The 12,153-nt window shown below is 41.2% G+C and overlaps 1 protein-coding gene across 1 annotated transcript in view; it reads right to left on the bottom strand.

Annotated features, from left to right (window-relative positions):
* CFI (complement factor I) overlaps nt 1–11,708 on the bottom strand; it is a 51,639-nt gene extending 39,931 nt beyond the window's left edge. Inside the window, exons 1-3 of the mRNA XM_006881150.1 lie at nt 11,688–11,708; nt 9,759–9,812; nt 886–1,165 (exon numbers count right to left, since the gene is read on the bottom strand). Of these exons, the coding sequence (XP_006881212.1) occupies nt 886–1,165; nt 9,759–9,812; nt 11,688–11,708 (355 nt within the window). The remainder of the gene's footprint in view (nt 1–885; nt 1,166–9,758; nt 9,813–11,687) is intronic.
* Between the last annotated feature and the right edge of the window lie 445 nt (nt 11,709–12,153).

Below are 12,153 nucleotides of genomic sequence, written 5' to 3'. Positions count from 1 at the left end.
GTCAATAAGTCCGAGTTTTGCAGTCACAGCTAGAAATTAATGAGCACTTTTTGTGCACCAGAAAGCATGCCTCATTTTTATTTCACTTAACAAGAGCCTTATGGGTTAGAAACTAACATTATTCATATTTTACAGATGAGGGAAATGGGGCCCATAGAGCTCATATACAGCTTGCCATTTACCTAGGTAGAGATTGGAGTGGTTTAAAATAAAACGGGACTGACAGTGACATTAACCGCTCTGCCAGTCTACATGTGACAGTCCCAGTCTCCTCATAAATTAGACACCTGGGTAGACTGTAGCCAAGCTCTCTGGTATTTAAGAGAAAGTTTACAAGGTTGGATGGAGTATGTGAAAATCTCCAGTGGCCCAAACACCACATGAATAATCAAGGCAAATGGAGTGAGATGGAAAGGACCAGAAGGTGATGGAAGGATGGACCAGGACAAAATTATGGGAGACAGATGTCAAACAGGGGTTGACAATGTTACACATCAGTACAGTGCCTAACAGTGTACCAAACCTATGCATCATTTAAATAATTCATTTAAAGACTTCTTTATTGTTGTTGAGGTTTTAATGGCCTCTCAAAGTTCTGATAAGTTTCATTAGCCAAGCAGATGCAAGAATGCAGGCAATTCTGAAGGCTGGAGAGAACGTGGTGCTAACTTCAAATGGAGGCCTGGTGTTAGGAGAACCTGCTCTAGACTCAAGAGCTGCATTGCCTGTAACTCTTATGTGTTAGTCATCCTCTTAATTACTATGAAGAACCAAGAGAAGAACTCTGAGTCATCTTCATAGGAAATGCACTTTCTAAGAGCAAGAATGACTGATGATTGCCTTTTCTATAAAATAACTTGGATTTGAAAATGGGACTTTTCCTACCTCCAGCTGTGCATTTTCCTCTATTTGAAAACTTTGCCTGTGATTGAAGACACTCGATACTCTTTTGCTGGCAGTAAGTTGGGTAGCTTCTCCCATTAGCTGAACATACCGATGTACCATTCTTTGGGCACTGATAAGGAAGCTTACAAGTACAGGTCCTATCGATGCATTTCTGCCATGGTTGGCAGAAGACTTTTTCGCAGGAGAGATGAGTGTATTTTTCTGTTAAGCACTTTTTATCTATGATATCCTCTTGAGGTGTATCTGATGTTAAAGTGTGCTGTCAAACACAAAATAAACATTATCTTAGTAACAAAGTCTTAGGAATAAGCCGTTGAAAAATACTATGATTGAAACCCCCATCACTTATTTCCTAATGTTATTGTAAGGATTAGCAATTTTATATATATATATATATATATATATATATATATATATAATGGTTGGCAGATACTAAGCATAAATTCAATGGAGTGATTATTATCCCAAGTCAAAATAAGAAAAATGAAAAAGAAATAAAGTGAGGATAACAATATTAACATCCTGGAGATGCGTCATTGTTAGGTGCCATTGCATTGACTATGACCTGTAACAAACTTTTGAACATCAGATTTGAACCCTGCCCTGTGCTTTGCCACCCTCACCATCTCTGCTGTACCTGAACCCACTGTTACAGTCGCTGTGTCAATCTCTCTTGTTGAGGGTCTTCCTTTCTTCCGAATGAAGTAGTTTCCCAGGGTTGGGCCCCTCCTGATAACATGCCCAGAGCAGGTGAGATGAAGGCTCATCATCCTTGCCTCTAAGAAACAACTTGGCTGAATTTTCTACAAGACTTATTTGTTTGCTCTTTTAGCAGCCCAGGGGATATTCAGGAGATATGGAGGGCTAACAACAAAACCAAAATCGAAGCAAAACAAAACAAGAATATGGAAGGAATGCAGAATCACTGTATCAAAAAGAATTGGTTAATGTTCGTTTTCTTTTTAAATTTTTATTGTATTATTTTTACGTGTACCGTCAAATCAGATCCGACTGGTACAGGAGGAGATTGCTCCCTCCTTCTCCAGCAGAGCATCTGGTGGATTTCAACTGTGTACCTCTGGGATTGCAATGCAGCGTCTTGCCACTAGGCCACCAGAGCTCCAAGAATTGGTTAATGTTTGAGAGGTACTTCATGATCAAGATTAATGGCATTGAAGAATAAGTTCAAATTGCATTGAAAGCATTGGACAATAAAACAAAACAAATCCCAAAGTTCCAGGAATTAATAGCATTCCAATTAATGCTGGAAGCACTCACTAGTCTATGTCAAGAAATTTGGGAGATAACTGATTGGAAGAAATCTATATTTGTGCACATCCCAAAGAAAGGAATTACAACATGTATTTTATTAAATAATATCATTAATATCACATGTAAGTAAAATTTTGCTCAAGATAACTACAAAAAATTATTCCAGCAGTCCATCAACAGGAACTGTCATAAATTCAAGCTGGAGCAGAAGAGGATATGGAGCAAGTGATATCATTGTTGATGATAAATAGATCTTGGCCAGCATCACAGAATACCAGAAAGACGTTTACCTAAGTTTTATGATAGTTGTGGTGTGATGACTCATTTACTGTGGCCCTTTTAGCCATGGTCTTTGTAACTCTCACCAAATGACTGTTGTTATTGTAATGTACCGTAAAGTCCATCAGCAGAGAACTGCCAGAAGCCCAAGCTGGGTTTAGATGGGGTCGTGGTACTAGGGATATTGTAGCCGATGTTAGATGGATCTTAGCTGAAAGCAGAGAATACCAGAAGAAGGTCTGTCTGTGTTTCATTGATTATGCAAAGGCATTTGACTGTGTGGATCATAACAAACTGTGGCTGACTCTGAGAAGAATGGGAGTCCCAGAACACTTGATCGTGCTAATGCGAAACCTATACTTGGACCAAGAGGCAGTCATCAGAACAGAGCAGGGCAACACTGCATGGTTCAAAATTGGGAAGGGTGTACGCCAGGGATGTGTCCTATCTCCATACCTTTTCAACCTGTAGGCAGAGCAGATTATCCAAGAGACTGGGCTCTATGAGGAGACGCGCGGCGTTAGAATTGGTGGAAGATCTATCAACAATCTGCGTTATGCAGATGACACAACCTTGCTCACTGAAACTGAGGAGGACCTCATGCACTTACTGCAGAGGGTCAAGGACTGCAGCCTTCAGTATGGACTGAGGCTCAATGTCAAGAAGACAAAAATTCTCACCACTGGACCAATTGGTAGCATCAGGATGGATGGCGAAGAGATTGAAATTGTTCACAGCTTCAGTTTGCTCGGCTCCACAGTTAACACTCTTGGTACCAGCAGTCAAGAAATCAAAAAACGTATTGCGATGGAAAAGTCTGCGGTTAGGGACCTCTCTAAAGTACTCAAGAGCAATGGTGTCTCTTTGGAGACAAGTTGTGCCTGATACAGGCCATGGTCTTTGCAATCACTTGTTATGCATCAGAGAGCTGGACAATGACTAGGGAGGACAGAAGGAGAATTGATGCCTTTGAGCTGTGGTGCTGGAGAAGAGTATTGAATGTACCATGGACTGCCAAGAAAACAAACAGATTCATCCTAGAGAGGGTTAAACCAGGCTGCTCCTTGGAGGCAAAGATTCTGGGGCTTCGTCTGACATACTTTGGACATGTTGCAAGGAGAGACAGGTCCTTGGAGAGGGACATCATGCTTGGGAGGGTAGAGGGACAGCACAGGAGGTTAAGACCCTCTATGATGTGGATTGATTTAGTGACTGGGGTAATCGGGGTGGGTGTGTCAGAGGCAATGCGATTGGCACAGGATAGAGCAGGGTTTAGGGCTGTTGTACATAGGGTCGCTATGAGTCGCAAGCGACTCGACGGCACATAACAACAAAAACAACAACCATAAAGTCAGGACCCACTCCTAGGTCACCCTGCATAGGGTTTTCAGAGGCACAGGAGACATTGCCCATCTTTCTCCCCTGGAGCAGCTGGTGGATTCAACTGTGTGCCTTTGGGTTGACAGCATATTTCCTTACCACTGGATCACCAGAATGGTTATTTGGTATTGTGATCCACAAAGGGGATTGAATAGCATGAAAATGAAGTAAATAAGATGCACGTCACCCTTATAAGAGAGAGATTATGCAAATAAGGTATATAGAACCCTAACCAAGGTTTAGGATTAAATATAGAATTGGGAAAATGAGCCTGTGACAGTAGTTGCACTGGGGCTTGCTAACTCATGGAGCTATGAATTGCAAACTTACTGGAGAAAGCCCTAGGCAATGACCAGCAGTAGAGAAGGAGAAGAAGATATCTGGATCCAAGAACTGTGCCCTGAGTTGTTCCTGCTGTTTCAAAGTGGACTCCACTGTCAAGGTCTGCCCTGTTACTTTGCTAATAAGCAACTTAACTATAAGTATGATTGATGAGTTCTAGAAGTGAATTACTAATTTCAAAGATGGGAGTATTGAGGGAAAGAGAGTGGTTGATGTTAGAAATGATAGTGTGGCATAGCAGTTTGAAAAAGCTGGGCATTTGGGACATCTGGGTTGCATTTTGAGGGCGATAACAAGGGGTCTGTAGATGGAAATTATAAAATGACAGAACTGTGGGGGATGAAGTGGGAAAGCAAAGGGAGAACAGATCATGAGGGATCATTGAAGGACTTTAAAGAAGGAAGTACTAGAGTGTTTTAGAAGCGCTCTCTGAAAGCTGCTGGGACGACAGATCAGACAAGAGAATCCAGAGGGGTTATGACGAGGCTAGAAGAGGCCTCGTCTGTCGCGAGAGGACCTCTTCTTGTTCATTAGCGACCCTTTCTGGTGGACAGGCAGCTCAGGCAGTGCCACCGGCTGAGGCGTCTGTCCCCCAGTGTCCTGCAGGAGGTCCCATTTTTTTTTTCTTGGTAACCTCCAGTTGCAGCAACAGCAAAGTGGGGTGGAGACTGATGAAACAATCTTTAAATGGCTGCTACAATCGCAAACGAAATCCAGCCAATTAAAATCATGTAAACATTTGAAAGAGCTGTCCTAGTATGCTTCTCAGTAAACTTTCTACATAGCTAAGTAAATAAGGAAACGTGACAAATTGGCCATTCAATAAAGTGACTTTTTTAAATTGTCACTGCCTTTAGAAAAATTAGTAAATTCCACATAAAATAAAAAATGTGCCAATTTAACCATTTTCAAATGCAGAATTCAGGAGCATTAATCACATTCACACTGTTATGCAATCATCACCACTGCTTGTCTCCAAAACATTTTCATCACCTCAAACAGAAACTCTGTACCTATTTAGCAATAACTTCCTCTACCCCTCCCCTAGCCCATGGTGAACACCGATTCACTTTCTGTATCCATGATTTTGTCTATTCTAGATATCTCATAGAGATGTTATTATATAATAATTCTCTTTCTACATCTAGCTTATTCACTTAGCATACTGTTGTCACGGTTCCTCTATGCCATAGGATGTATTAGGACTTCATTTCTTTTCATGAAAGAAAAATATACCTTTCTTTGTATACTGCATGCTTTGTTTCTTTATTTATCTGTTGATGAGAGTTGGAGTGTTTCCTTCTTCTAGCTATTGTGAATAGTGCTGCTGTAATGAGCACTGGGGTGCAAGTATCTATTTAAGTCACTGGTTTCAGAATGTTTGAAGAAAAGTAGCAGCGCCACTTGTTCCTTCCTCATTGCTGGGCATGAAGGGGGTAGGGGAAGAAGAGAAAATGCCCCTTTCACTGCCAAAAGCTTTCTCAAGATAGTCCCAGTTTCTTCACTTTCATCCCTTTTCCACCTTCCGGTTAGGACCACTTTTGCTAGTGTCACATGCTGCGTAGTTCCTGTTGGAACACATACTGCTGGTTGCTCTGTTCTTGACCTTTTAGATTTTAGTCAAAACTAAGAAGGAAGAATAAAGTTTTCCATATCTTTGTGAACATTTTGTTTACCTTTGTGTCCCCACACCTGGCAAAGTGTCTGGAAGTTACTAAATAGTGAGAAAAGAATAGCAAAGATAGAACAATGCATGTTTAAAAGGAAAGAAGAAATGGCAGAGACAAAAAGGACATCATTTTCTAGTAAGTAGAGTGCTGCTCAGGTGACCAGTGTTGGAGTTTAGGATGAAGGCAGAAAATAAAAGGTTACCAAGTCTAATGACTGAAGATTACTAGGCCCCTTTGAGGAAGCTTTAGCTGAGAAACCAGACCTTGGTAAGTGGAGGTCTGAAAAGAATGTGACAAAGGAAAAGAAGTATAGGCTAAGTTTATGGAAGCATGATTGTTTTTATGGTTTTAAGAGACTTAGCACAGATTTTAGTTTTTACTTCTGCTTCTTCTTTAAGCACATTCAAATGAGATGAAAAAGATTTTTTTTAAGGTATAAACAGTGTGCTAAAAAAATGTTAAGTATTTACTACCAGAGCCCAATCATCTATAAAGTGTGATCCCACCTTTTTTAGATGCTGCTGCTACTGCTTTATGAACATAGAGTTATTAAATTTCTCTTGATCCTTGCAATTATGTAACAGTTATTTAATTTCAGTGTTCATTTTACTTGGATTCACAATCAGTGCCCATAGAAGCAATAGTAAAAAAAAAATCATACAACTTAATACATTTGGTAATTCTTTTGTCAAGGACATCTTTAATGTATGATGGAGGGGAAAAGGAGCAACAACTGATTAAAGAAAAAAGAAAATAAAGAGAAAAATAAGTGTTAAGAAGCAAAGATATCACTTTAAGGACTAAGGTACCTGACACAGCCATGGTACTTGTGTATCATGCAAAAGCTGGACAATGCGTGAGGAAGATTACAAAAGAACTGATGCCTTTGAATTATGGTAGAGGTGGGCAATATTGACTATATCATGGACTACCAAAAGAGCAAACAAAGCTGTCTAAATTAAATCTGGATGAATTACAGCCAGATTGCCTCTTAGAAGTGAAAATGGTGAGACTTTGTCTCACACACTTTGGATAACAGTGCTAGTCCTTGGATATAATGTAATAAATTCCTTGATATGACTTTCTAGCCACGGTCTTTGTAACTCTTACCATATGGTTACATAGTGCTTTGAAACTGTGACATGCTTGTAATCCATCCAGGAAGTCAGATAACTTACTATTGATTCAGGCCACTGTCTGCCATCACTTTCTGTGCATCTGAGAACTGGACAATGAATAAGGATGGCAGCCTAAGAAATGACTTTGAGCTGTGGTGTTGGAGAAAAGCACTGAATATTCTATGGACTGCCAAAAGCATGAACAGACATGGCTTGGAAAAGGTGTAGGCACAGTGCTCCCTGGAGGGAAGTTGTTAAAGCTTCATTTCACACATTTTGGGCATGTCAACAACTATTAATGTAAATAAGGTAAATGGAAACTTTGGGGTTGTTACATCATTGAGTTGAGTATGAATCATAGTGACTGTACCGACCACAGATCTGAACGCTGCCCTATCCCGCACCATCTATCTTCATCATCCCTGCTATAATGAGCCCACTGTGACAGTCACTGTGTAAATCCATCTCATTGAGTATCTTTTTCACTTTGGTTGACCCTCTACGTCCCAAGCATGATGGCCTTTTTCCAAGCAATAGCCCCTTCTAAGAACATGTCTAGAGTATGTGAGACAAAGCTTCACCATCCTTGCCTCTAAGAAACATTCTGGTTGCACTTTCTCCAAGAAATATCCGTTTGTTCAATTTTGGCAGTACATGGGATATTCATTACTTTTCTCCAACATTACAACTCAAAAAACATTGATTATTCTTCTGTCATCCTTATTCATTGTCCAGCTCTCAGATATATAGCAAATTATTTAAAAGATGATGACCTAAATCAGGTTCACCTTAGTCTTCAAACTATATCATTGCTCTTTAGTACTTTGTAGTACTTGAATTTGTTTTTAATGTTCCTTCCATTTGAGAAATGCCAAGTAATTTCTTCCCCTTTTTTTCTCTGACTCCAGCTCTTTGAACATTCTGCTATAATACTTTCCTTCTCAGCTCTTCTCATTTTGGCTTCTTGCAGCTTTAGTGCAATTTTCAGTTTTATTGGGAGTTGTTTTATTGTTGTTGTTGTTGTTATGTGCCATCGAATCGCTTGCGACTCATAGGCGATCCTACGTACAACAGCCCTAAACTCTGCTCTGTCCTGTGCCAATCGCACTGTCTCTGACACTCCCATCCCGATTATCCCAGTCACTGAATCAATCCACCTCATAGAGGGCCTTCCTCTCCTGCGCTGTCCCTCCACCCTCCCAAGCATGATGTCCCTCTCCAAGGACCGGTCTCTCCTCACAACATGTCCAAAGTATGTTAGATGGAGCCTCAGAATCCTTGCCTCCAAGGAGCCACCTGGTTTAACCCTTTCCAGGACAAATCTGTTTGTTTTCCTAGCAGTCCATGGTATTCTCAGTACTCTTCTCCAGCACCACAGCTCAAAGGCATCAATTCTCCTTCTATCCTCCTTGGTCATTGTCCAACTCTCTGATGCATAACAAGTGATTGTGAAGACCATGGCCTGTATCAGATGTACCTTAGTCTCCAGAGAGACACCATTGCTCTTCAGTACTTTGGAGAGGTCCCTAACAGCAGACTTTCCCATGACAATGCGCCTTTTAATTTCCTGGCTACTGGTGCCAAGAGTGTTGACTGTGGAGCCAAGCAAACGAAAGCTGTGAACAATCTCAATCTCTTCCCCATCCATCCTGATGCTTCCAATTGGTCCAGTGGTGAGAATCTTTGTCTTCTTGACATTGAGCCTCAATCCATATTGGAGGCTGCAGTCCTTGACCCTCTGCAGCAGGTGCTTCAGGTCCTCTTCAGTTTCAGTGAGCAGGGTTGTGTCATCTGCATTAACACAGATTGTTGATATTTGCAGTAGGAACATGTAAATGTTGTTGTTAGTGCCTGTCAAGTCGACTAAAACTCACAGCAACCTGTAAACAACAGATTGAAACCCTGTCCTGTCCAATGCCATCCTCATGCTCTCTTCCATGCTCAAGTCTTTGGTACAGTCACAGGCAAACTATACACATACAATATTAATGTTCAGATTGCTCAGTTTTGCCATCTTATTTGGCTTAAAAGGAGTCATCCCAGAGGCAGAAAATGGAAATCTTGCTACCATTACAAAAGAAAAGCCAAGAAAGCATGGCTGGGAAAAAAGCTGTGCTGATTTAATAATTGTCTCCTGAGTATTCCTGATTCTGAGAAACCTGACAAACTTCCTTAATATACCCAATAATTATGACTATTGTCTGTCAGTGCTTGTGTGTAGCCATTGTAGTAAGTTCTGGAACCCACAGAGGAGCAGTGAGTGCCATGGGAGGCACAGCGGGTGTCAGAATTGGTAGAAAAAATTTATAGTGTGGAGTGCGGTGAGCATGCCTGACCACATTAGGAAGATGCTTTGGGCTATTGCTGATGATGAAGACTGTCTTCCCTTCTGAAGTTCCAAGAGGTCAGATACCATTGACTGCTCTCCTCTTCCAATGCCCATGTTGTTTGTACACTAAAGAAGGACATTATGCTAGATAAGGGAGAGGGCAGCAAAAAGAGGGCAAGACCCTCAATGAAACAGATTGACACAGTCGCTGTCATCAAGGCCTCAGGGCCAGGCAGTGAGTGCTTCACTCTGCTCTTCCTAAGACTCCTTTGAGTTGGAACTGTCTCAGAACCTAACAACAACAGCAGCAATTATTTTGATTTAAGCTTGCCTTTTACTTATAGACATGAAAATATTTTTGCTAGATAGTAACTGATAGTCTTCATTGGAAAACAAAAAAGAAACAAAACCATCTTCTACTTTAAACCTAGTGACCCTATCAGGTTTCACCTCTGGATTTACCTCAGGATCTCTTGTGGTTGTCTTTTTACTTTGTTGTCTTGTTTCAACTCTGGCCTGTAAACAAAAGGAGAAAAGATGACCCGTTAGGACTAAGAGGAGGATGGATCCACCACTCTTCCCTTCTTGGCATTGTCAGAAGCTCTTCCCTCTACTGCTTACTAGATGCGTTATGTTGAGAAAGAGGATTTGACTTTTCTGATCTTGTTTCTTCACCAATAAAATGTAGAAAATAGAAACAATGCTCTCACGGAGCTCTTGTGAGGCTCAAATGAAATACAAACATAATATAAGCACAAATGCCAGCACAATATGAGCACATCCAAATGCGGGTGAGCACATAGAAACATTTAAGATCCTGTGTGAATCCTAATGTAATGATGGTCATGATAGATTCCAGAGGCCTCAGTTCTCTAACTCTTCCTTCTAGTCCCATGCCTGCCAGTAATTAGCTTAGTGATCGTGGAGGGGACACTGGAAGAAACCTCAGTGTCTTCTGAAAAGATGGCATTGGGCTCCGTTGAAACTTAACTCCCTTTAAGGTTTACTTCCATATGATCTATTATCATAATCTAAAACTATTTTTGTCATGGACATAATAAGGACATTTTCTTGCATTTTTCTGAGGATATTAAGGAGCTAGCTGTGTTGCTGGGTTCAAACGCACTTGGTTCAAATCCACCAGCTACTCCTAGGGAGAAAGGTAAGGGGTCTTCTCTCATGTGATTTACAACCTCTGAAAACCTGCTGGAGAGTTGAGTTGAGTTAATAATTATAAAATAACAAATTATAGAAGTGCTGCTATGTAAGTCGGTGAATCTCTCTCTCTCTCTCTGTCTCTATCTCTCTATCGCTATCTCCATCTCTCTATCTCCTTTACTTTTATGAAATAGAATTGCTGGGCTAGAGGATCCTCGCTGGCCTTGATTACTTTGTTTGAAGTGAACAACTTCAGGAAAGAAGTAGCATGTGACACTGGACAAAGAGTAGTCTTGCTTCTATGTAATATAGAAGTGGCAGGTTTCAGGACCGGCTGCTTCTCCTGTCTCACAAGCCACTGCACACACAGTCACCTATCATGAGATCTATGCAGTGCCCCCATGGGACTTGCAGAGCACGAGGAACCTACGCAAATGAGAACATCAGGCTTTGGCTGTTGGTTTTGCCCCGAGTAATACCTATGTTTGTCTTTAAATCACTAATTGTATTCTACAATCATCTATGAATCAGTGATGTTGTTGTTGATGGTGTTGTTGTTATTATGTGCCATTGAGTCGCTTGCGACTCATAGCGACCCTATGTACAACAGCCCTAAACCCTGCTCTATCCTGTGCCAATCGCATTGCCTCTGACACACCCATCCCGATTACCCCAGTCACTGAATCAATCCACCTCATAGAGGGTCTTCCCCTCTTATGCTGTCCCTCCACCCTCGCAAGCATGATGTCCCTCTCCAAGGACTGGTCCCTCCTTACAACATGTCCAAAGTATGTCAGATGAAGCCTCAGAATCCTTGCCTGAATCCTTGCTTCCAAGGAGCAGCCTGGTTTAACCCTCTCAAGGATGAATCTGTTTGTCTTCTTAGCAGTCCATGGTACTCTCAATACTCTTCTCCAGCCCCACAGCTCAAAGGCATCAATTCTTCTTCAATCCTCCCTAGTCATTTTCCAGCTCTCTGATGCATAACAAGTGATTGCAAAGACCATGACCTGTATCAGGCACACCTTAGTCTCCAGAGTGACACCATTGCTCTTTGGTACTTTGGAGAGGTCCCTAACAGCAGACTTTCCCATTGCAATACGTCTTTTAGTTCCCTGGCTGCTGGTGCCAAGAGTGTTGACTGTGGAGCCAAGCAAACTGAAGTTGTGAATAATCTCAATTGCCTTTGACTTACAGTTACCTTATGAACAACAGATTACAACTGTGCCCTACTTGCTCATCCTCACCATCCATGCTCGATACATGTTGCATTCGTTGTGTCAATACACCTTGTTGAGAGTCTTCCTCTCTTTTGATGATCCTGTTTTTCCCCAGCATGAAGTTTGCTTTTCTTTCTTTTGTTTTTTTTGGGTGGTTGTGTTGTTTTTGTTGTTGTTGTTGTTAAGGGCTAGTCCCTCCTGACAATATGCCCAAAGTATGTGACAGAAAGCTTCACCATCCAGGCCTCTAACTGCCAAAAATACATTTGTATTTTTACAACCAGTACAAAATACTGATTGTACTTCCTCCAAGGCATATCTATTTCTTTTGGCTGTCCATGGCATTATTCACTACTCTTTGCCAATACCACAACTCAGAAATATCAATTCTTCTTTGGTCTTCCTTATTCATTGTCCAACTTTTCCATTCATACAAAGCAAATGAAAGTATTATGGCTTGAATCAGGCACTTGTACTTG

Source organism: Elephantulus edwardii, unplaced genomic scaffold (assembly GCF_000299155.1).
Source record: "Elephantulus edwardii isolate Elephantulus edwardi_28Jun2011 unplaced genomic scaffold, EleEdw1.0 scaffold00012, whole genome shotgun sequence".
Lineage (NCBI taxonomy): Eukaryota > Metazoa > Chordata > Mammalia > Macroscelidea > Macroscelididae > Elephantulus > Elephantulus edwardii.
This window is presented reverse-complemented; position numbering and strand designations above follow the sequence as displayed.